The following is a 24,967-nucleotide window of genomic DNA, read 5'->3' as shown; positions in this document are numbered from 1 at the left end:
AGGAAGGGGTCCTGTTTACAGCACTAGCACACAAACATGATGGGCAGTAACTGGAACCCACCTGCCAACAGGAGCAGCCTGGCCAGCCTTTGCAGTCATCTGTGGGACTGCAGCCTGCTGGCCATGTGTCTTAAGCTGGTAGAAGTTAGTGATGGCAGTAGGTGGAACATCTGCTTTGGGATTATCTTCTTTAAATAGGTGCAGGTGAAATCATGACAATTAACCTGAAAAGCCATTAATCACACCACTAAAAACCTATGGTTTATAATTTGAGAGGGTCAGAAGTTCTACCTTCCCACTTTCAGGACTAATAAAGATCTGACTCTTCAACTATTAATTTACTTGTCTTCTACTTCAAGCTTGCTCTGACCAGAAAGATTGGAAAGAAATAACACCACCAGTTTTCTCAGTGGAGATAACATTTACTACAACTAATCTGAAACTGGGGCTTTGGTAAGAGGAGGCAAGGCAAGAAATCTCTCGGACAGGTAAGGCTGTCTCAAAGAGAAGAGGACAGAGCAGATGGCCTCTGAGTCATTGTGTTCCCTCTTTTTTATTTTAATTGCACGAATAGAAGATGGGTAATAATGAAATATAAAAGTAATAAATGCTTTGCAAAGAGCTCCTTCTCAGAAGAAGGAGCATCTGCATGGTGAACATACTCAGCCTTGGGACAATGCCATGTTTTGTACAGGATCAACCTGCATGACCAAGTGCTGTAGCACCTCCTGAATTTGAGAGAGAGGTGGTCCAAGTTTTTAAATTTAACCTGAAGCTTTGGGGATGCAGCTCAGGGATGAGATTTTAATGAGTTTGTTTTTCAAAAGTCAGTTCATTCCATCAGTATCATCCTGTCCTCTGGGACCACCAGCAGCAAAGGGTGCAAAGGGCTTCTGGGTCTGGTGTCTGCACCCAGACAGCTGAAGTGCAGCAGGGAGGAGGCCCCAGGGCCACCCAGCAAAAGGAAAAGGAGGTCACCTTTGGGATGGTGTCATATTAAATCTGGAAGAAGACTGGCACAGCTTGTTTTCTAGCAGTAGCTGATGGCTAAAGAGGGGAAGGTTATGCTGCCAGCACCTGAATGGAGTCTCCTAACAGGGTGGCAGAGAAATGAAGCAGCTGAAACACCAATAAACGCCACTTCTGTCAGGATATAAAATTGTGTTTGTGGCAGTCTCTGTAAAGCCTATAAAACAGGTGGGCACTGATCTTACAGTCATGCTGCTCTTAAAAGAAATAATCATTGCAGATGGCTTAATTCCCCTCTAAGGGCAGTACTATCTCTTATGAGGCTCCTGGTATTGTTTCTCTAAACTGAAGTCTGACAATCATTTGTAGAAAAAAAATCTTATCAGGGTTTGGTAAAGCTGCCCAAGAGATCTAACCTCACAGGTTTAAGCCTGTATGATTCAGATCATACTGGATGAAAAACAAAAGCAAGGAAACAACAAAATCCTTCACTTGTGGGAAGGAAGAAAAACACTGCCAGTTTCTGGACAAGAATACCATCCTGTGGAATCCACAATGCTGATATCCTGGTCCAAATGGCCTCATCTCATTTTCTTGGCATACAGAGCGCAAAAAGAGAACACAAGCTCTCAAACCTCTGAACATTTTACTTTTACCAAAGCAACAAAGCTAACAGGGAGAGGTCTGGAAACCACACAGGAGAGATGAAAAAGAATCCCATCAGAAATTAAAGCATGAAAAAGCAGTGGAAGCCACCTAGGAAAGGGCTGAGGAGTTCATAGGATGTCCCATACAGCTCAACAACAGAAACATAATTTAAAAAAAAAACAACTGGAAAGCACAAAAGTATCTAGAAAACTACAAGGAAATTGAAGTCCTTTGAGACAGAGCCCCAGAAAATGAGGAAATGATCCTCTGAAGTGGGCAGTGAGAGAAGCAGGCGGCTGGTGACAGCCTTCCCATGGGACCCAGACAAGTCATTTAGTGTCTCCATTCCTCTGCCTCTGAGGCAATTCTGAATATCCCCCCTCAGTCAAGCAGTCCCAGGACAAGCAATGACAAATCCCCTTCCTGGACCCAGCAGCCACCACTCCTGGAAGAACCTTGCAGTTCCCCCTCTAACAGAACGCTGTGCAGCTTGGTGCCTTGGGCTGGCTGGCCCAGGCAGGGGCTGGCACTGCCCAAGGAGCAGCTCAGTGTGAGCTGAGGGGTGACACAGAGGATTTGTGTGCCACAGGCACTGCTGAGCACTCAGTGAAAAATGCCAGGATCCAGACATGGCTCTCTGCACTTCCATCAGAATCTCAGCCAAAGCCATGACTGACTCTGACTGTTAAATTGAACCAGGCTAGACAGCTACTCAGAGATGAGCAATGGGAAAATGCATCAGCAACCAGGCTCACTTTCCAATATTTCTACTTAGCTTGGGCATTTGGGATTTGAGGAGTCCATCCTGCACCTGCTCATACTGCATTCCTGAAGTGCTGGACCAGGGGTTGCAGAGGCATCATGCCTTCTCCCACTGTAAGGTTTCTCAAATCCTGCTGCAAAAGAAACAACTCATGCATTAGGAGGTTTTGGAATTTATTTCCTGGAAGCAGGCAAAATTGTTCCTTAGGAGTTTGATGAAACCAAATCACCTCTCTCCTACCCAGGCTGAGGGAATGTGGTACCTCACCTGGCAAACAGGACTGTGACAAATTATAATGAAAACCCCATTTTAGGCAAATTCCCATCTGTTTAGTTAAGATAATTTTAGTTTACTACTTTTTCTTTTTTTTTTTTTTTTTTTTTGGCAGTTGTGTGTGCACAATTAGCTGCAATCTTGGCTTAAAAAAAATAAAGCACCCTAATTAGCATATTAAGCCTCCTCATTTCCCAATACTGTATAATGTTGTGAAAGCTAATCTATAATGTATTGGATGTTATGCAAATTCTCAGTACTCCGTATGGGGTTTACAAAGGCATGCAAATTAAAAATAGTGTTTGGAATAGGACTGGGGGGAGGGGAAAATTTGCACAATAAAATATGCAGGTAGGAGGAAAGGTGTTTATAACCTTCTTCCTATTGTTTGTGTATTCTCAGCTGCACAATGCTTTTCAAAGCTGAGAGATGTATTGCATAAAATCTCTCCAAATTGGATAGTTTTTAAATGAAATTTAAAATGAGAGTACTGTTCTCTGAGCAATAATTCACCCTGCTCTCTGCTGGGGCTTGTAAGGGGAAGGTGGAGGCACTGAGCTTTCACTGGCTGGCATTGCAGGCACGCACAGCTGCTCGTAGTGTGTTCGTCTGGGGGTCACTGGGGGTCTCAGCACAGCCCAGGAGGGTCTGTGGTGGTGGCTTGGCCAGGACCTGTCTGCTGCCCATCAGTGAAACCGAGGGGGCAGGAATGTTCCCCTGGCTGCTGCCCATCAGTAAACCGAGGGGGCAGGAATGTTCCCCTGGCTGCTCCCCATCAGTGAAACCGAGGGGCAGGAGTGTTCCCCTGGCTGCTGCCCATCGCTGTAACCGAGGGGACAGGAGAGTTCCCCTGGGTGCTGCCCATCGCTGTAGCCAAGGGGACAGGAATGTTCCCTGCCCCCCCGAGGTGTTGGCAGTGCCTAGGGGTGTGCTTTGATCCCGTTCATGTTTCACAGCCTACCTGCAGGAGGGTGCAGGGGAGCTGCAGCACAGCTGGCTTTTAGGGTGCCGCTGGCTCCTGCTGGAGGAGCTCAGGCTGCTGCCAGTGCCGGGCCAGCAAACACGGTCTGTCTCCTGTGGCTTGTCACTGCCACCCGTTGGCTGTGTCCAGCTGAGTGTGTACAGCCAGCCCTGATTGATACTTAATTAGATTACAGCTGCCGCTTAAAAATAGCCATTTTATAAAAATAAAGTCTTGGCTGGTGTCAAACTGAGCTCTGTGCAGGCCAGGAGAGAGTGGTGCTGCCTCTGCCTGGACAGCCAGGCAGCTCTGCAGGCGGTGATGGCAGTGCTGCCACTGGGACCAGTGCTTGTCCCCACCTTGATGGCTTTCCCCTGCTCTTGCCTCCCTGCTGGCCTGGGTGACTCTACACAGGCTCATGTTGGAGCAGCCGTGGAGCATTCAGGAGCTCTTGAATATGATCATTTTTCTCATGATAGCCCATGAACTTCCTGGGCTTGGCTGCCACCCTCCTGCCAAAGGACACGGAGCATCTCCAAGAGCAGCCCTTCCCAGCATCAGCCACCAAGAGTCTCATCCCAAAAGCAGCTTCTTGGCAGATGAGGGAACAGGGCTTTTCTTTACCTGCTGCTTCTAACAGCATCTTGCCCTGCCCCAGGCATGGCAGGGCTCAGCCATTCCTGTTGGTCGGAGTTGTGAGCCCCCCCAGTCTGGGCATGTTTCCCTAAGTGCCAGTGTGCAATTTGGCTTATGTTGAAGGTGTTTTGTATAGGTCTTGCTGCTCGTTCTCTGAGTTTTTTCTGCTCTGCAGAGAGTCAGACACTTAGGGCAGGGGTGGGAGAAAGGCAGAGAGCAGCAAGAGCCAGGCGTGAGGCTGGCACTGGGGCAGGCGTGGGCATCTCCTGCATCCCCTCTGCTGACAGCAGGCCTGAATGGACCAAAGCAGGCTGTGCATGTGTCTGCCTGGTGCCATCCTGTTCAAAGTGACACAGCATTGCTGGGGATAAGAACCCAGCCGTGTATGGCCGTGGAGCATTCAGGGATCAGAGCTGTTCAAGCAGGAGCAGGAGCTGATGTCCCTTACACAGGGAGCCTGTCTGATGGAAACATGCAAGGAAAAAACCAAGACTTCACACAAGGAGGAAGTGGAAATGACAAAACCTAACCAAGAGCTCCTCAGGTGCTGCTTTCCCACGTGGAGGGGCCAGATGAGCTCAGCCCCCCTGGGCTGTGGGCTCTTGGCAGCACGAGTCAGCAACTCCATTTATCCTGCCAACATTTCCCACCCTGGGCACTTTCAGCCAGCATTTCCATATTCATCAGTTTGCTTCACAGAGGTCTGCATTTGCTTATTTTCTGCTGCAGTTCCCTGGACTGGGGGAGTTGGAGATGCAGCGTTTCAGGGAGGGCAGCCGAGCACGGTGCCTCGAGCGCAGCCCTGCAGCGCCGGCCGCGGGAGCTGGAGGAGCCAGCCGGGGTGAAGGGGCTGTGACAGCCACAGAATCCTGTGATGGCCGCAGAATGCCCCTGCAGGGATCCAGCCTGGGGGTTTTGGCTTTGCAGATGTGCACAGAGACCCCCCCAGGCACAGGGGCTGCTGAGGATCAGGGGCTGCAAGCGTTGTTCCGCCGTGGGCAGCCACAGTGGCCGCTGTGGGGGCTTCTGTCTGTCTGTCTGTCAGTGCAATGGGGAGCCCTGCTGGATCAAACCCACCCAGATGTGTAAAGCTACTGCAAGTGCCTGTGGCACACCAAAGTGGGAGATTGGCCTTGCTTTGTTTCTACTGCCTTCATTTAACAGTGAGTGCCGATTACTCAAAGCGATATGGGCAGGACCTGGTAATGTAGAGATGCTCTAGCCTTAACTTAAGGGGATGATCCAGTTGCCTGCAGTGTAAATACTTTGTGGCCAGGAACCCTGCTTTATCGCTTTGTATAGTTTTAAAGTAGTTTAAAGATTGAATAACATAAAATAACATAATATAATGTTATTTATGTTATTTCCCACGTGAAGAACTCCTGTAAACCTTGCAGTATTGAAACTCAGTGAACAAGGCATCTTAGACAAGCTGAAAAACAAATGGTGGTACGATAAGGGTGAATGTGGAGCCAAGGACTCCGGAAGTAAGGTCAGTCGCTGAAGGTCTTTTTGTACTGATTAGCAATCACATTTTGACCCACTGTTTGTTTATACCAAGAATGACTTTCAAAAATTGCTATTTACATTTTGAAGGTTGAAAGAAAAGAATAGAAAAAAATAAGTAATTTTCAGAACATGACAGCATTTTTCTTATGTGCAGTAACAGACTGTAGTTGTAAGTATGTTTCACTGTGTGAGTATTTTGCTAGAAACATGCTAAAAGAAGCCCCCAAAGCCTCCCAAGCTGGTGTCTTCATTTAAATGTGCAAGTTTCAGCACAGTCACTGTCTATTATTCAGGCCAGCATCTTTTCTTATTTTTATTGAAAAAGCCCATTTTTGTTTCAAAATTATTACTTAGGTTCTCTACATGTCAGTTTGGGAAACAGTCACATGCTTGCTAAGGGCACAAATTTTCAGGACAGACAGCTGATAAGGAAAAAACCTTTCCTGCCCTATTTGCTAATTCATTTTAAAATTGATTGGATTTTTTTTTTAATCTAGAAATACTAATGGTGAATCATTACCTAAATATTGTATATTGTTTTTTATACTGCTTTGAACCATTTTGCTGCTGTACTGTCCTGTCCTCCACCAGCTGTGCTGTGGGGCTGTCCAGCCTCATGCAGGACCCCAGGGCAGTCCCACCCCTGAGGGGGATTGGCCCAGTAGCTGCACACTTAAATTGTAGGGAATATTTATTTACACCATTCAGTTAGAATTAGGACTTTTTTTTTTTTCATGCTTATAGACCCATTGGGGAGAAAAACTCTGTAAAAGTGCTGGGCTTGTCGGAGTGAAGGACATTTTCAAAGGCACCAAGAGGAGGAGGAATCCAGCTCCAGCTGAAATCGGTCGCAGTTGAGTGCCTAACTCCCTTGGTGCCTTTGGAAGTGCTCTCTGTAATCATTCAAACAGAAAACTATAATTTCTGAGCACCCTTTCAGTGTCGGAGGACAATTTCAAGTTCCAGCGAAGCCAATAATCAAATTTCATTGATTTCAGTAGGACTGGAAGTTGCTTAGGGCACAGCCCAGTAGTTGTTGTGTCAGATAAATTTGGGATCATGGGATATCTAAATACACAGCAGCTGCCAAAGGGAACTGTGATCAAAAAGAGGTATAAATGATTAAGATCTTTAGTGTAAATGGCAGCTTGTTTGCTACAACCACATGTATCCAAACTGTCTGTGAAACACACAGATACTTACAATGTAAATCATATTTTACTCTGACTATATGCAAACTTAGCTCTCCCTAGAGAGAATCATTAACTGAGCTCTGTCAGCAGTGCCTGCTCTGGGCACAGATAAATTTCTTTGGCACCTGCCTGTCCACCTGGGCCAGCGTGGTGTGGCAGCCCAGCCAGCTGTGCCAGCCAGGAGCTGTTCCTGCCCACAGCCACCACCCATGCAGCAGCAGAACGGTTGCAGCTCTATTTAATCCCATTCCATAACCTTGTTTTAAAAAATGCAAGCATCTCCCCTATCTGACATGTATTGAAGGAAGATAAACCCTGACCAATGATTTTTGTGTTACATTGTCTGGTTTCATTCAAAGGTGCTAGTTTAGCTCAGGGCTCTGCTATTTGACCTCTAAGTAACTGACCATCTTTCCAGGGTGGTTTTTTTTTCCTAACTGTTGAAAAAAGGTAGTTAAGTTCAGCAGTATCTCAATAATTTTACCTACATTGACCAAACTGTGTAGTGGTTTGGCTTTTTCTTTTTCTAGTTTTGTCATTGCCTTCTATAAATCCTGCTGTTTTATGCAGCCACCAGCACAACTTTTCCCCAGTGCCTTTGCTACCAGGGATGCTCGGCCATAGGCAACCTTGCTGTGGGACACCAAAGGCTGGGGAGTCAGTGGCCAGAAAAGCCTCCTTGCGTTGGAGTGAGCCAGGGTTTCACCCAGCCCAGGCTGGAGGGCAGAGCAGGCGCTGCTGTGCAGCCCCGGGCTGCGGGATGGGGGGACAGCCCTGGTCCGAGGGCCAGACACTGAACACATGAGTGTAGCCATTCCAGCTAGGCCTAATGCAAATAGCCTGTTGTCTGTCTGTCTGTCTGTGTGTCTGCTGCTCTCAGCAGAGCTAACAGCCTGGCTGGTTTCTCTTAGGACAAGACGAGCGCTCTGAGCCTGAGCAATGTTGCGGGCGTGTTCTATATCCTTGTGGGAGGCCTGGGGCTGGCCATGATGGTGGCACTGATCGAGTTCTGCTACAAGTCTCGGGCCGAGTCCAAGAGAATGAAGCTCACCAAGAACACGCAGAACTTCAAACCTGCTCCTGCCACCAACACCCAGAATTACGCTACCTACAGGGAAGGCTACAACGTGTACGGCACAGAGAGTGTGAAAATCTAGGGGTACGGCTGCGGGCCGGGAGCAAACCCTTCTTCCTTCTGCCCTTTGTTCAGCTGTCTGTGCTGTGCTGTTGTGTGCACCAGGGGCTGCTGCAAGAGGCCTTTGAAACACCATCTTGTGGCAGTTTATAAGTATGAGTCATTTAAATTTCTTCCCTGATCAGAAGTAGGATCGGAAGGGTACGATTCTGTTTTATACACAGAGGAAGCTGGCTTCATGCCAAAGTGAGTAACTCCTCTCTCCAGCATCGTGCTAGTTCAAATGAAAGCGTTTTGTTAATTGCTTTAAAAATCACTATAATCAGAATTCTCATCTCTCTTGTCACCAATCTCTTCCTCTTTGTTTTGTAAGCTATAATCAGATCAGGTAAGTGCTTTTAGGAAGTTTCAAAAAAAACTTGCAATACAAAGAAACCTTCTACACTAGAATTCATGATTTCTAAAGCAGAAAAAATAGAGGTGAATTGCAGACAAACGATTCTGAAAAGGCCTGGTTAGCCCCTTGCCCACAATCTGTGCCTCTCCATGGGCTGAGCTCCCCTGCCCCTCGCTGCCAGGCAGTGATGAAATCTCTCTGGTTTTATTTTAGATCTTCACCCTGACAGCATGCAAGACAAAAAGCAGCAGAGAATGTGGCTACTTCATGGATTTGGACCATCTGAGCCAGTTGTACTCTCTCCGAGGTGTCAGGCATGACATGCATTGATGATGGTGCAATGTACTTTTAATAGGAAAAACTGGTATTTTTTCCTTCAGTGCCTTATGGAAGACTCTGAGACTCACAACAATGCAAACCATCACTGAAATATTCTTGCTTTGCTTCAAAGAAGTAAAAGAAAACAAAGAGAGGAAAAGAAAAGAAAAATAAAAAAAAGAAACAAATGAAAGGACTGGTAAAAAGATATTGGTATGTGAAAAAAAAATTCTTGTAAAAAAAGATCAGTGCAACAAAAGCCATTCTTTGATACCACTGCACAGTAACTGAACTTGTGTCCTGAAAGCAGCTGCAGCTGGTTTCATCAGCCACCCCAATCGTATCAAATTATGAAACTGCTCCTGACACAAAGCCTCAGAAATCTGCTGCGTGCAAACGCGGACTGGCCTGCCACTGCTTGTATGAGCTGATGTCAAGATGTTTCAGTATTTACTTACAGTGGTGTCATTTTATTTTTTTTTTTCTGAGCCACTTTAACCTCTCCAGCTAATTTGAGCAATTCTGTATAGCAGCAAAAGGAGGGAAAGAATCCGTGCATTCAAACCAATTAAGGTCAATGACTGTGAATCTGTAAATCCAAAAGAAAGTAATTTGTGGAACTGCATGTCTTGCTTCCAGATCAGTAAATTAATTTCTTGACAAGGTAGCTAAAGTCCGGGAAGAAAATATTGCATTCCTTTTTTTTTGTTCTATCATCAGGCATACCTACAGGTGCTTTATTAAAATGACATTGGGTGGCTTTTAAAATTAAAAAAAAGGAAAAGCTACTTGCTGTTTAAGTTCAGACCATATATCTCTTTTCTTGCTGTGCATTTGCATTTTAATTCACTGTTTAATATCAAGCAATGAAGCAAGAGAGAGGCAGGTTAGTTTTTCCCAGGCCTGCTTCTGCTTCTCCCCAGTTCTCTCGCAGCCAGCACCGTGCTCAGCTAATGCTCCTCAGCATCAGTCCTTGTAAAACAGAAGCAAGGAAAGAGGGCAGTAACTCCAGTTCAGCTGCAGTTCCAGAGTAATAGTAAGCGATCTAACATGACTCCTGCTAGTACTGTTATATTCTATCAGCTCCTGCCAGCTCTTGTTTCATGCCTGGTGAGAGGATGCTCTGTCCCTGCCTCTCTGTGAGGAGGAGCTCACTGTTACTCACATCCAACATCTTAGACAGCAGCATTTCAGCCTTGAACCTCTGCCTGGAAACAACTTCATCTCTAAAAATAAAAATAAAAATTTAAAAAAAAAGGAAAAAGAAAAAAAACCCACAAAACTTTAAACATATTGTCAATCACATGGGAAATGTTCAATGGAATATCTGCTTACTAATTACCTCTAATCGACAATATGTATTTTCCGTAGTTTATGATAGAGTTTTATTTCATCAATAACATACAGTGAAAAAGAAACTCATTTAAACCAGTCTGACCTTTAGGCATTTAGTTTGCTGATGATAGATTTGAACTTTTAATAGGATTTAAAAACAAACAAAAAACAAAAAAAATAATAAAAAGAAAAGTCTTGTTAAAAATATGTATTTCCAACAAAATGTAATATAAAATCATTTTAAAAGCTCATAGAAGAATAATTTATTGTTCAAGTTTTTAACGAGATATTGACAAAAAATAGTTTTGTTTTCATTTTCTTTTCATGAAACTCTGATTTTTTTTTCAACTTCTGAACACGATCACGTCCCCAGCAAGGGTGAGCTAAAGCTGTGCAGTTATGAATTGTATTTAAAACAAACGTTTTTCTTAAAAGCTGTATAAAATATGTATGTTTATCAGATCAATTTTTAAGAGTGGAGGCTTCACACCAGTGAAGGGAGTTTGGTAAATGGTTTGATATTTTTTAAACTTGCATGTAAATCTAAAATGTGTTGAGTGCTTACCAATTCTGGCTACCAACTTCAAGCTATCAGAAGTTTGGCAGTAGTCTCATGATGATTTGTTTTGGTATATTTTTTTAAATTTGTTTTGCTTCAGGGGCTTAGGGGGTTCTCTCCTTTTTCTTTTTTTTTCTCCTCTTTTTTGTTTTTTTTTGTAATTTAAGTTCCTATTTTTGGTCGTTGAAACTGCACTTGAGTGAGCAGAAAAATTGCCAAGCAAACTAATGGCTGTAAAAGCATAAACTGCATGTGTGGACATCAATTACTGAGCCTCATTTTGATGAGGTGTTGTACAAAGAGTTTTAATACATTTTGTAAATAAAACTGTAAAGAAAAAAAATTAAAGACCTTGCTTTTCTTTTCTTCAGTGGGTAAAGAACCCCTCCCTCCTGTGCTCCCTTTGGCCAGTCTGGGATCTCCTCAGATGTTACCACAGAACTTTGGAAAGCTTTGGGTTGGAAGGATCACCCAGTCCCAGCAGCCCCACCATGGGCAGGAACACCTTTCTCTAGAGAGGATCTCAAAGCCTTTCCAGCCTGGCAGCTTAGGGGCCCCCGCACTGAACTGAGGACCCTGCTGGGAAATGGGTATTCCTGCAAACCAACCAATTTTTTGTTTTCTTGATGATGGAAACTGGTTGATCCTGCAAGATGCAAGCAGCACCCTGTGAGGAGCAGGGGAGGAGCCTCAGGGCTGCACCCAGGGTGGGAGATGCTCTGCCCTGCCACTGCAGTGTCAGCAGTGTGGCTAAATAAATTCCTTAAATATTCACTACACAGATGTATTTTCCTGCAATTCCCAGCTTTTCAGCAATGCTTCTTTAAGGAAAAAAACCCTTCACCCAGCATTGTAGCTAATCCCAGCTCTAATTTATTGAGTTTACTTCACTCACAGTGTAGTTTTTCCAAGTCACCCCAAACCATGAACTGTGGTAAGTACTGCTGGTATGAACTGGGGTGTACCCAAAGCACACCCCAGCTCCTCTGTGGGGCTCCCCCTGCCCACAGCACCCCCATGGTCCCCATAGGAGCAGCTCCCTGGGCTCCCTGCAGGGACCAATGGGGGTCACACTGCTGTCAGCACCCAGGGCCACTGGGGCTGGACTGGAGCAGCACCAGGCTTCTCTTGCATGGCTGGGGCTGAAAAGATCAGCCTCTGAAAAATAAAAAAAAATCCCCCCATGCAGGTCTTGGGCAGTAGCACTGCTGCAGAGCAGGAGGGCAGGGACCGGGGTGGTTTGGTATCTGTTGGCCAAAACACGCCCTGCAAAACAGGAGATGCCTGGGGTGTCCCTGTGGCCCTGCCTCTGGCTGCAGGGGAAACAGGAAAAATGTGCTGGCAGTCACTGCTTTGGGTGCCTTTCCCAGCCCAGCACCTGGGGCCTGGCTGTGGGTCCCAACTGTGAACCCAATCCCTGTGGAGCTGCCTCTGGAGCTCATTGCTGATGAATGCAGGGGGGGACACGTGCTGAGCCCACCCTGTGCCTTCAGCCAAGGTTTCAGCAACTGCAGGTAAGCTCAGGGATAAACAAGGACTAAGTTTGAGCAATAAATAACAATCATTCAACCCTAAACCACCCTGCAAGGATGGAGGTGTCAGGTTGTCCTGGGTGTAAGCAGGATAACAGTGTGCTGTGTGCTGTGCTGATCACACTGGGCTCCATGTGGGACCACACTTCCACAGGGCACAGGGAGGCCCCTCTGAATGAGCCTATTTATGTGTGAAGTGCTCACACAATAAACACAGGGAAGCATTGAAAAAATATTGTTCTGTCCTTCAGCTTTCATTTCATGCTTAACATCCAGACCAACATGGGCAGACTGCATTTTTCTAGAGAGCTCTCTGACCCACTCCCTGCTGCCTGACGGGCACACACAGCCCTGCACCAGCCACGGGCTGAGCTGTGCTGCCTCCCTCAGAGCTGCCAAAATGTGTCTGCAAGGAGGGCTCTGTGTGCCCACTGTGCCCAGCCAAAGGCCAGTGCCAGGCTGATGCCAGCCCTGCCCTGAGTGAGCAGCCCCTGCCCTGCTGCCCTACCAGGCCCTGCACAGGGGGTGTTAAGTTTTTCTGATAAATGTGTCAGGTGAAGTTAGGGCTGTGCAAGTGGCACAGCTGCACCCAGTGAGCTGGGAGAGCCTGGCCAGCTGGGATGGGCTGGGGCATGGCCTCACATGGGAGATGATCTAATCTGGAGCCTCCCTGGGCCACCAGGGCAGTGCCCTTTGGGCCAAAACCTGGCTGCTACACAGACTACAGCAATGGCAGCGGGGCTGCACGGCACCCCTGGAATGCTGGGCTCCAACACACCCCAGCATGACCTTGTCTCTGGACTTCTGCAGCTGGGGAATAATAATACAAGGAAAAATTCAAAGTAATGCTTCAAATTGCAAGAGCCATCAGTGGCAGCAGAAGGACCTCAACAGTGCTCGGATTTGAGACTAAAAATCCAAACCAACAGCAGGTCTTTCCCATGGCACACCACACCAAACAAAATAAAATAAATACTGTATCATTGTGGCATAGGTTTCCCTTCAAAGGTTTTGCACAAAGCACTGCAATATTTATTTTTCAAAAACAATTGTTCTTTATGGTTATTAAAATAATACTATGTCATGGACATTGCAATTAAATTACAAAATGTCTTTGGTGCCCATATTCATCATTTCAGTCTGGAAAATGGGCTCTATTTTTGCAGGCAGCAATACATAAACAAGATCTGGATAATGATAGCTCTATTCAATTAACCTAAAGGATTTAAGTACAGAGATAATATTTGCATGGATATTATAAATTTCATAGTAGCATTTAACAAGAATATAATACATCTGAAACTGGTATCAGGGAGCAGTGTCCCCAGGAGCAGCAGCACTCAGTTCCTGCAGCACAGGAAGGGCCAGGCTGGAATTACACCATGGGACAGCCCCAGTGGGGCCAGGGCAGCCCCTGCTGCATCTGCCCAGCCCAGGAGCCCCGGCTACAGCCCCAGCACCACGACTGGGACACTCCTCTTATGTGCACCCTGTGAGCAGCAGGTTTGGCCAAAATCTGCCCATCAACATCCCAGTCCTGCTCTGACTCTGTGCTTGGGCTTTCTTGCCTTTATTTCATCAGTTACCAACAGAGAGATTACTGAGGATGGTTTGTAACACGGCACCACCACTGCACCAGCACCAACAGCAGTGGTTTCCAGCTTGCCCTGGGTGCAGCCACAGGCAGCAGCTGCCCCACCAGGCAAGGAGCAGCACCCAGAGGGGAGAGTGAGCACAGGAGCTCCCACACAGCACACACCCTCCAGCCAGTGCAGCAGTGAAACCTCTGCCCCTCCCTGGGGCACTGGGAGAGCTCCTGCAGGGCTGGACACCAAGGCAGAGGCGGACTGATGTGCTGGATGGGGGTGCCACCACGGGCTGACACCAAGGGCAGCATAACAAAGCCTTGGTGCACACTCCAAGTGTTTATTTATTGCTGTTTCTACTACTGAAGTGTTATAGCCTTTAATTATTTATGCCATCATGGCATTTTGAGAATGACAGGACATCTTACAGCAGAGCAAGAGGACAAGATCCTGCTCTGCAGCAATTCCCCACTGGTGAGAAGCCTGTTGGCACCTCCAAGCTCACAGGCAGAGCTGAGACCTCGGGGTGAACCCAGAGCTGATTTGTAGCAGCAGATCAAAGCCAGGGGGTGTGGTGGCACCTGGCCTGCCCCAGCAGACAGTTATGGGGGATTCTCCCATCATCTGTATTTTGTTGTTTCAGAGTTTTCTTACTTCACCCTAATTTCAGGCAGGGAGGAGTTGAAGGCAGCAGTAGAAAACAAGGTAAATCCAAAGAGAAGTGGCTCTGAGGGAGGGCTGGGAAACCTGGCAGTGATTAATGACCTGCCCTCTCAGAGTGGGGACCAGCACAGGGCTCAGGAATGGGACTGAGATGGTGACTGGACCTCAAAGGGTTAACAGAGGTGCAGGCAGCACCCCAGCCCTCATGGCAAGGAGAAGGTAAATCACTTAATGCCTGTAAAAAACATATAATACAAACCAAAGCCATGATGCTGGTAATGACTGGTGCTTTAGATAATGTTTAGCACATAAATAAAGTAATTGACCAATTAATGAGCATGTGGCAGATGCTTGATATGCTGTAACAAGTGGGGAAGGGTGTGATGCAACACCAGACATTGATTAAAGGAATGCAGGAGCAGAGCAGAGTGTGGGAGAGCAGGGCCTGGGCCCTGGGCCCGCTGGTGTGGGCAGGTTTGGGGCAGAGCCACAAGAACAGGGAGAGGAGACAGGGCAGGGACAGGAGACAGGGCAGGGACAGGAGACAGGGCAGGGAGAGAGGACAAGGGCAGGGAGAGAGGACAAGGGCAGGGAGAGAGGACAAGGGCAGAAGGGCAGGGACAGGAGACAAGGGCTTGGTGCCTGCTGCAGGGCCAGAGGGGGGCATGGAGGGCACTGTGGGAAAGGGGATGACTGTGGGATAATTTATATTCTCTCACAGCCTAGAACACCATCCAGGGCAGCATCACAAGAACCATGGCCCGCAGGTCGAGGCAGATTATTGCACTCTCTCCACTCTGCTCCTCTGAGATCCCCCCTGGAGCAGTGTCCAGCCTTGGAGGCCATAGCACAGGGACATGGACACAAAGAAACCCAGAGGGTTGGAGCCCCTTTCCCCTGGAAACATCCCCAGAGCTGGCACTGCTCTGCCCACAGAAGAGAACGCTCTGGTGGGACCTCAGAGCATCTTCCAGTAGCTAAAGGGGCTACAAAAGAACTGGAAAAGGACTTTTTACAAGTCATGGAGTGATAGGACAAGGGGCAGTGGCTTTAAACTGAAATTGGGTAGGTTTAGATTGGATATGTGAGGAAAATTCTTCCCTGGGAAGGTGCTGAGGCACTGGCACAGGATGCCCAGAGAAGCTGCGGCTGCCCCATCCCTGGCAGCATCCAAGTCTCGGAGCAGCCTGGTCTGGGCACGGCATCCCCGCCATGGCAGAGGGCTGGGCCGTGGTGATCTGCACTGTCCCTCGAACCCAGAGCGTCCTGCGGCTCTGTAACGCCGGGAAGCGGCGGGGGAGGGAGGGAGGGAGGGAGGGGCGGGCGGCGCTCGGCCGTGCTCGGTCCAACACTGACATGCAGCGGCAGCCGCGGCGCGGCGGGAGCGCCGCCAGCCCGAGCATCCTCTGCCCCTGCTCGCTGCTGCAGCTGGCTTTTAATGTCATCCCAAGCCTTTCGATAAATATTGCATTTGATTTCCAAATATGGCCCGAGCAGTCTAATTGCCCAAAAAATCCTCCAAAATTAATGTAAGAGCCGTGGTTTGATCCGAGGCAAATAAATATAAATGATGTTTATTTAATATTCCCCTGACCTTTAAACAAGGGACGTTTGCCAGTGCTGAGGGAAAACACCTTATTATGAAATTGCTGAAGCTGTGACCTATCACAGATGCTGCAGATTATAGAGAGCAATTAGAACATCAATTTAGGGCTTAATTAATGGGTTCTGCGTACCAGGTTTTCCCGCAGGACCATGGGCCAGGACCAGGGCTGCTTGCCCACCCTCCCAGCTGTCCTTCCCCACAATCCTCTCAATCATAAAAACATTTAAGTTTGGAAGGACTTACCATTGAGTTCAACCCTTGACCCAGCGCTGCCGTGATCATCACTAATTCCCTAAGTGCCACATTCACACCTCTTTTGAACACTCCCAGGGGTGGTGGCTTCACCGCTGCCCTGGCCAGCCTATTCCAATGCCTGATCAATCTTTCAGGGCAGAAGATTTCTCAATCTATATCTCTCCTGAGGGAATCCAACTTGAGGCTGTTTCCTCTTGTTCTGTTTCTTGTTGCCTGGAGAGCAGACTGACCCCAGCTGACAACCATCTCCTTCCAGGGACAGGTACAAAGTGATTGTGTCACCCTCGTGTCTCATTTTCTCCAGGCTGAACACCCCAGCTCCCTCAGCTGTTTCTGCACACACCCTTCCCCAGCTCTGTTGCCGTTCTCTGGACAGGCTGCAGCACCTTCGTGTTCTTCCTGCCGTGAGAGGCCCAGGGCTGGACACAGGGTTGGAGGTGTGTCCTCCCCAGCACAGGATGGGCACTGCCCTGGCTCTGCTGCCCACACTATTTGATAAAGGCCAGGATGTCCTTGGCGTTCTCAGCCACCTGGGCACAAAGTCAATGAGTGTGCCGGTGGCCTGCACAGCCACACCATCCGGCCAGCTCCGTGCTTTCTCCAGCCCTCACTGACTCCAGGGATGCTCAACATTTGATCAAAATTCCCTTTATATTGTATTAAGATCTCACCAACACGCCCACAAACGAAAACCCCGAAATATTTAAGAGACAAGTCTCTATGTTTAATAGTATTAATATTTGATAAAAACTGAGATTTTAATGGCATTTGGACCAGGGACAAACAGCTCAGAAGAAAGGTGTAAACTTGGCTGAACACAGGAAGGCAAACCCAGAGCTCCTGGAAACCACTGGAGAAGGGCAGCACATCTGTGCCTTCACAGCAGGCACCACAGTCCACAACCAGCCCTTGGCATCCAAAACAGGGCAGGGACAGAGAGACAGGAACCATCCCCACCCTGAAAACTAGAACCCAATTTTCATAATCCAGAGAAGTAATAAAGTGACCACACAGAGAATGATTTACGACCCATTGAGAAAACTATTGTTTATTTAGAAAAAAGGTTACACTGGTAGAATTTAGCAGATAAAAAAATTCTTTTTTTTTCCTTTTTTAAAAATGTCATTGTGAAATTTTCAGACTAAAGTTCAGCAATACAAAGCTCCTGTAGCTGTAACTGAAACTTAATTTATTTCAGTTTTGAAGAGAGCATTTCCAATCAATCTAAAAACAACATGACAAACAAAAGGTGTGACAAGGGACAACTGAGCACAGGTTTAGGTTGGGATGGGACAGGGTTCATTCATTGTTTTTTAAACAAGTCAACGTTATACACAATATACAAATATTCCCTAAGCATTGCATGAAAACAGTGCTCCCACTTAACTTTGTTTTTTTTTTTAGTTACCGATATTAAAAACAGGCCAAGTAATAAATAAAAACTGAGTTTAAATGAGGTAAATCCAAAAAGGTTCAATAACTGTTTATTTGTGGTTTTCAAACATCTAAAAGAATGCAATTTCAAACTGAAAGAATTACTACACTCAGGCAGTATTTTCGACAAACTAAAGTGGAACTATGTACACATGAAACCTCATTTGCACTATGGCAACTGTTTGTTTGCAGCACATTGTGCTAAAATATGGAATAGGTAACACTTTCAGCCAGGTACTGAAAATAAATGTATAAGAAACTAAGCAACAAGTTAAAAATACAGTAATGTACAACTTAACAATTAAGTCCTTAGCATGGGGAAATAAAGCAGAAAACTGAATAATTTAAGGAGATGCAGATGGGTCCTCTTCATTGACAATTTTCTGTGCAATCTATACTCTGGAAAATACATTTCTGGTCACAGCTGGATATCTTGCCATTTCAATGTCACCTGCAACAAAGGTGGACATAATTAGAATTAGATGTTTAAATGAACACTGATCTCACAACTTCACATTTTATTCCATTCACAACTCAAAGAATGAGAGGGAAATAAAATAAAATTCTTATCATTCCCTAACTCTGGCTCATTCCACAGCAAGAAGTACATAACTGTGAACACTGCCCTGTAAGTAGTGAAATGCTAATTTAAACATACAAATAGCAAACAAGTAGTCACTTGTGAGGGTACAAACTCCTTTAGAAGTGCAACCCCCTCAAAATCTTACTCTCTCTAAATTAGGCAAGAAATAAATGCAGCCAATCAGACATTGTACATTAGGGAGAATGGTATCAAAGATTTAACAGGAGCACAGGATGAGATTCCACAACTGTGCTGCTACACAAAGCACTTCTTCATCCTTCACTCTGCACACAGTGGGGTGCTGTCAGTGCTCCGGGCCAGAAGCTCCAACCATTGCACAGCTGGATGTGAATTCCACAGTACAACTGACATTTACCTGAGCACTTGTTATTTACACTCAGCAGATCATAGTTGTGCTTTTTTAACTAATGACTTTATATCCTTAAATCCTCACTCTATATTGAATTGCTAGTCAAGACAAAAGTTCATATTTCATTATTAAAGAAGCTGCAAGTGCTCAGTGGTGAACTTCATTTACCAAGACTGCCTTTTTCCTTCTGTTCCAAAGTAACATTTAAAAGAAGAGGGAAAAGGCTGGGATTCCTCTACAGTGATCAGACAGTAACAGCTATGAAGGACAAAGAGCCAAGAAAATTCCAGCAAATACTTTCCAGAGAATGTTCATAATTTTAAGTTTAGAAAATATTCACAGAACTATCTTTCATTATTTCAATGGCTCAGTGTAGAAGAGAAAAAATGCCTACCCTCATAACCACAAAACAAATTTTAAGTGCCCACATAACTCCACAGGTCTGAAAAAAGCCCCAACCATTCAGAGCCCCACCAACTACAAAGAACAATTGATTTTTCCAGAAGATCCAGTCTGAATAAGGATTACTAAAAATACTCCAAAGTTTCTTTTCTTTCTTCAAATAGTCCATGTTTCCATGCCAGAGTTTTCCTTTATCCTGCTCCTCAGATCAGACCAGATAAAAGATTATGCAGGGACAATGCGCTGACCAACTGCACCATGCAGCATTGTGGTTTAAAAGCTACTGCTTTTGTTGAAGTAAAATGGAGATACAAAACTTGAGTTTGCTACAGATTAGGCAAAATTTTGCCAGTAACACATAGATTATCAGGGCTGATGGTTATCAGAATTACATAAATCCACCTCTGCTTTTGTATGGTAACTTTTCTTGGAAAAAGCAACAAAGATGCAATTCCACCAACCACTGCTGACACACCACATCCTCTGCCTCTTCTTTTTCCCAAAAAAAAAAAAAAATCTGAGTATCTGTATCATCTCTGTGATGATGACAGGGAAATATTTTTCTCCTCAAGCAGTAATACAAATTTAAAATACTAACAATATTTTTAAAATATAAATAATATTATTATTTTAAAAACCCAAGCCAAAACCACCCATACCCACAAAAAACCCCAAACATGAAACACCATGAATTAAAAAAAAAAAAAAATCCCCACAACACAACTAAAACACCACCCAACCACCCTGGCTGATTTTAAGCTGTTTTGTCTGTATGTCCATTACCAGTCAACTGGGCCCATGGGAGATACCAAATCAAAGAAATTAAATAAACATTTTTACCTTTCTTGAAAGAATCTTCATTATCTATGTTTGTCTGATGATTTATGAGTAAATTCATTGTTAAGGAAAAGAAATATGTATTGTGCTACATGTAATAAAAGGAAGCTCATTTGCAGAAATTTTCTGAAATATCAATGTTTAAAAGGATATTGTTTCTTTTCTTCTTTCCCCCCAGTACTGTCTCGCTTTTCTTTCTTCTCTGCTTTTTCTTTATCATGTCTTGATTCCTTTAAAAATACACATATGGGAAATAGCTTATTATGGTACCCATTGTACAGGACATTTAGGAAGACTGTAACATTTAACATTATAACTGTATAAAATGAACACAGCTAAAATAAAAAATCATCACTCAAAATGACAGTACTCAGCTTCTGTGATTTCTGAGATTATTTTATCTTTCTTATCCAGTTCCCTGGTTAGTGCCAGCGGCAAAGCTGCAAGAGGGAACCACAGTTTGGTGAATACAAATAACTGCAACACACCTGCTTTTACCAAAAGAAGGTAAAACATGCATGTGGAAATCTGAATTACAGCCTAGTTTATATGTAAGTTAAGAGCAGTCTGCAAATATTTTAAATTATTCAGAACCTGTAAGTTCTGAATCTTCCTGGCTACTGCCAAAATGAACTAGTCCTCCAAACTATCCTGCTCCTGCTGGGAGTGACTGCTGAGATAGTTAAAGTCACAAGATCCCAAAAGTTTCAGGAGCATTTTCTTACACATTCACAGCATATCTTTCAAATTTAGGCTATAAAGCAGCAATAAGTTTTAGGGAAAAAATATCAGCATGCTCTGTCAGCAACAACAAATAAACAAGAGGAGAAGAATTTCTTTTACCTTTTTGCTACCAGAGGAGCTCTTCTCCATCTTTTCTGCCTTGATTGAATCACCTTTCTCTTTTCCTGAAGATTTTGATTTGTTTTTCTCCTTCTCTTTTTCATTTAAGCGAGGGGAATCAGAAGGACTTTCACTTTTGCTATGTTTTGAAGAACCAGCTAAAAAACAGAACACAAAGTTGTAATTCCCAACAAGCAGAAGCCTGACAAACACTCACACAAAAAGCAGAACACATACTTGTGCCATTTTCCTCTTTGCGTCGTTTAGTTGAATCCTGGGGCACCTCTCGGTCACTGTTTGAATGATCCTGGCACCAAATACAATTGTGCAGATGTTAGCAGACTAAAACACACTCCTGAACCAGCACCTGCTTGTATTCTTACTTTGGAGAACTAATTTTTCAATACTTAGAATGTAACTGAGCTGTTACATCTCATGTGAAGTTTCTGGAGATCAGTTTGGAGGGAGCAGAGGTTTGAAAACATTACTGCAAACCAAGCCTTGAAAGAGTAGCAGAACAAAAAAGGCACCTCTGATACAGATCATTCTGCTCAAATGGGCTGGACAGCCAATTATTACTGCAAGGGCTTGCAACAGAAAGCTTTCCCAGGACAAACCAACTGTCTAAGCCAGTTCATTAAAAATGCCACCAACCCTTTTTCGATCTTTCCTGTCCTTTTCATCTTTCTTCTCTCTCTCTCTGGATCTCTCCCTTGACTTGTCCAAATCTTTCTTCTCCACTTCTCTCTCCTTACTCTTGGACAGTGTTGGAGTAGTGTGGTTTATGTAGTGCTGTTAAATTAAGGCAACATCACCAAATATTAATATGTATTCCTAGACATGTAAACAAAAAGAAATCTTATTCTAACATATCAGACCTAGCTCAAATATTAAACATAAATACTTTATTAACAAAACAAAGAGTGACTGAAGACATGTTCAAACTCATAATCTATAATTTAACCTACAGCTTATTTACTCAATTTAAGAATATTTCCTCTTAATTGAAACATTTATATTAAATACACACAACCCTGTTCACCAGGACTGTTGGATGCAAGAACACAAATTTGACACAGGGCAAAAGAAACAGGATATGGAGGTTACTGGACTAAGTTAACACCTGCAGTCTTGCCCAGGAGGAATGAATGGAATCAGCTGCTTAAACAAGCTAAAATTCATTTTTAAAGAATAATCTTATCAACAAAGTATTTAGGACAATACTTCGAATAATGTCTTTTAATCTAATTTCTAACCTTCAAATGAGAAAAACAGCTAAACATAGAAAATAATTGTTAGTTTCTCTAATATGTGCTAGATTGTTATTCCACTATCTCTTCTAACCAATTCTGGTAAGCTCCATAAAACAGGCAGCACATCTGTTATTATAAATATGGATACATTACAGTAATTATACCTGTCTTTTTCAAAACAGTTATATAGTTAGATCTAAAAAATATTAAGAGCACATTTTAAATTAAAACCACTTCCCTTGGTATTTAAGTTACACCAGCACACAGATTTAAATCAGTATACTTCATTCTTTCCCCAGTTTCACAAGTTAACAATTTTATTTGGGGACAAAACATCTCTACTAAAATATGCTCTGTATTTCTTTTTAGAGAGACACCCTACTTAAAAGGACACCAATGAAAGAGGGAAGTGGAAGATTAGTTTAAAACAATCAAGATAACACTTGAACCAAACCAATCAGTGTTTCAACTTTCAAAATTAAGGTAATCCCATCCTTCTCCAGTTTCAGTAAATGTTTAACTTACCAAAACCTGATGTTAGTGATTCTATGTTAAATGCCACACTGACAAAATTTAGGTCTCTTTCCTTTTATTTCACTGGAATTTTATTCTCCTATAACAGATTGAACCTTCACTACTTCTTGCACTAGGCATTTCTTTTTGCTTTTCGCTCACTCCTCTTTTCTTATTCAATTTCTTACAATGCCATTCCACAGGTAAATTTATTCCTGCTCTCTTCTTTGCTGACAATGACATGTAAATGTGTTTTCTCTAAACAGCCCCATTCAGTTGTCTCTAGAGCTGCTTTCCAGAGGGGAAAACAGAACCTCATGGCTCTGCTTTCTCCTATTCCATTTCTTGTGTTCTCATGGCTGTTCATGACAGATTCCACTGCTCCTCTACCATTCCAATGCAGAGTTTTGGAAAACTACATCCATCCTCCCCCACCTCCTTTACCAGAAAGGCTTTATCAACTTGCTGCCAGCTGATGACACATCAGATTTTGGGTGCTTTGGTGTGGTTTGTAACTTGGACAAATGCCAAAGCAAGAAAAAAACAAACAAACCCTAACTCAAGTCTGGCACCATTTATTTTATAACCTGCAGTGTAAACCAGTATTTCCATTGTCTGGTTCCAGAAACTGAGCAAAGTCAGAATAAAGAAAGCCTGTAAGCAGACAAGAGCACTAGACTTTTAACTTTTAGTGGAAACTGAACTCATAAATCTTACGGGCATCTGAACATGCCATCCCTTCCCCAAATAAGTACATGGAAGTAAAGAACATTTAACTTGTCTTACACCATGTACTGGGAACATTGGCATGAACTGCTTTAAGTCTGTTAGAACAGTACTGAAGAGTGAAGATTAGTTCATTAAGTGAGAAAGATTAGAAAAGAACATTGAGAACAGGAAGGAATGGGTTGGACAACACCCAGTTTCCCAAACACTTAAAGAATAAATCCATTAAAAGGTCACACAACTGCAATACACTTCCAGCTAAGTCTACACAAACACATTACAGTTAATTCTAAAACATAACTTTTCAAATTAACTAGAAAAATAAAGCTGTTTGCTGTTAATTTGATTACAAACAGTTCCACTGCCTGCTTAATTAAATCAATGTGCTAAAAAGTAAAATAAATACTTTTAAATAAAACTTTAGCTTAAGAAATGAAAACATAAGCAAAATTTCAATTAACCAACTGAATCTTGACTCATGCAGTAAGGAAGGGAAAAGTGAGGTTTAACAGATTTTCATACACCACCCTTCAGGCAGAGGCAAGCTCGAGACAAATACTATACTTTTCTAATTGAAAAGAATTACATATACAAGATATGTTGATGATTTATAAATGTATCTAGATTCAATCTACAGACACTGTAGTTTCATCAATGGTAAGACTAAAGGATGTTTCCATATACACTACCCCATAATCAGATACAGTTGGTATTGGAAAGATTCAATTAAAAAATCCACCTGCAAGTGTCCATTAAAGGATCACAGTTATTTTGATTTAAAATGTACAAAGTGTTCTGAACACTTTGTACAAAGATAAATGCAACTAAAACAACAGTGTAAATACAGAACATGGAAATCTATAGCACATTTTTAAATTAGGTGCATATAAGTAATCCTAGGTAAACCCAAAAAGTATCCAAAAAGTCCAAATGGTCAGCATTTTCCCAGGGATAAACCTTTGTGCAGTTTAGTTACACACTGGTTCTGGTTATGTAACCAAAGACTTTAACAGCCACTGGAGAAGATTTGTCACATCCCCTGATGTATCAGCAGGTGTGCAGTGCCTGTGACTGTTACTGTACCACAGTTACAACGTGCTTGAGTTCTAAAAAGAGTAACAAAATATTTACAGAATCTGTCTAAAATACAATATTCCCAGTGCTAGTAGGCCACACCCAGAACATCCTGCTCAGTTTAGGTCCCTGCTGTACAAGGAGGATTTGGACAGGCTGGAGGAGGGCCAGAAGGGTCACAAAGGCTGATCCAAGGCTTGGGAAGCCTGACCTGAGAGGGAAGGCAGGGTGAACAGGGCTTGCTCAGCCATGAGAAGGTTTAGGGGAGACCTCAGCACCACATGCCAGTATTTAAAGGGTGGCTACCAAGGGAGATACCCTTTTAACATGGAAAAATAATGGGAAATGGATACAAGTTACTCCTGGGAAGATTCCAACTGGACACAAGAGGGAAACACTTCACACCAAGAGCAATCAGCCACTGGAGTATCTCCTCAGGGAAGGGATGGATTCCCCAACACTGGACACTTGTATGATGTGGCTACACAGGCTGCTGGGCCAGCCTGCCTATACCACATTTTTGCTAAAAAGCCTGGACTAGCTGATTCTTGAAGTCTCTTCCAATCTGGGATTCTGATTCTATGAACTCTTGAG

At 44.1% G+C, this 24,967-nt stretch overlaps 2 protein-coding genes across 10 annotated transcripts in view; one reads left to right on the top strand and one right to left on the bottom strand.

Moving 5' to 3' along the window:
- The window catches only part of GRIA3 (glutamate ionotropic receptor AMPA type subunit 3), a 144,310-nt gene extending 134,235 nt beyond the window's left edge, over positions 1 to 10,075 (top strand). The window contains exons 14-16 of one of the 3 annotated variants that reach the window (XM_005484446.3): positions 5,628 to 5,742; positions 7,864 to 8,111; positions 8,698 to 10,075. In XM_005484446.3, coding sequence (XP_005484503.1) covers positions 5,628 to 5,742; positions 7,864 to 8,109 — 361 coding nt within the window. In that variant the 3' untranslated portion in view covers positions 8,110 to 8,111; positions 8,698 to 10,075. Of the gene's footprint in view, positions 1 to 5,627; positions 5,743 to 7,863; positions 8,112 to 8,697 lie in introns of those variants that run through there. The other 2 variants (XR_012582546.1, XM_005484445.3) reach the window with 2 other exon arrangements.
- Positions 10,076 to 17,356: 7,281 nt separating this feature from the next.
- Positions 17,357 to 24,967, bottom strand: part of THOC2 (THO complex subunit 2) — a 47,797-nt gene continuing 40,186 nt past the window's right edge. For 4 of the 7 annotated variants that reach the window (XM_074551272.1, XM_074551273.1, XM_074551274.1 and 1 more), the window contains 6 exons: positions 21,462 to 21,599; positions 21,045 to 21,114; positions 20,808 to 20,965; positions 20,118 to 20,194; positions 19,968 to 20,015; positions 17,357 to 18,223 (listed from right to left, as the gene is read on the bottom strand). In XM_074551272.1, the coding sequence (XP_074407373.1) occupies positions 19,988 to 20,015; positions 20,118 to 20,194; positions 20,808 to 20,965; positions 21,045 to 21,114; positions 21,462 to 21,599 (471 nt within the window). In that variant the 3' untranslated portion in view covers positions 17,357 to 18,223; positions 19,968 to 19,987. Of the gene's footprint in view, positions 18,224 to 19,967; positions 20,016 to 20,117; positions 20,195 to 20,807; positions 20,966 to 21,044; positions 21,115 to 21,461; positions 21,600 to 24,967 lie in introns of those variants that run through there. The other 3 variants (XR_012582544.1, XR_012582545.1, XR_012582543.1) reach the window with 2 other exon arrangements.

This window comes from Zonotrichia albicollis, chromosome 14 (assembly GCF_047830755.1).
Source record: "Zonotrichia albicollis isolate bZonAlb1 chromosome 14, bZonAlb1.hap1, whole genome shotgun sequence".
Taxonomy (NCBI): Eukaryota; Metazoa; Chordata; class Aves; order Passeriformes; family Passerellidae; genus Zonotrichia; species Zonotrichia albicollis.
This window is presented reverse-complemented; position numbering and strand designations above follow the sequence as displayed.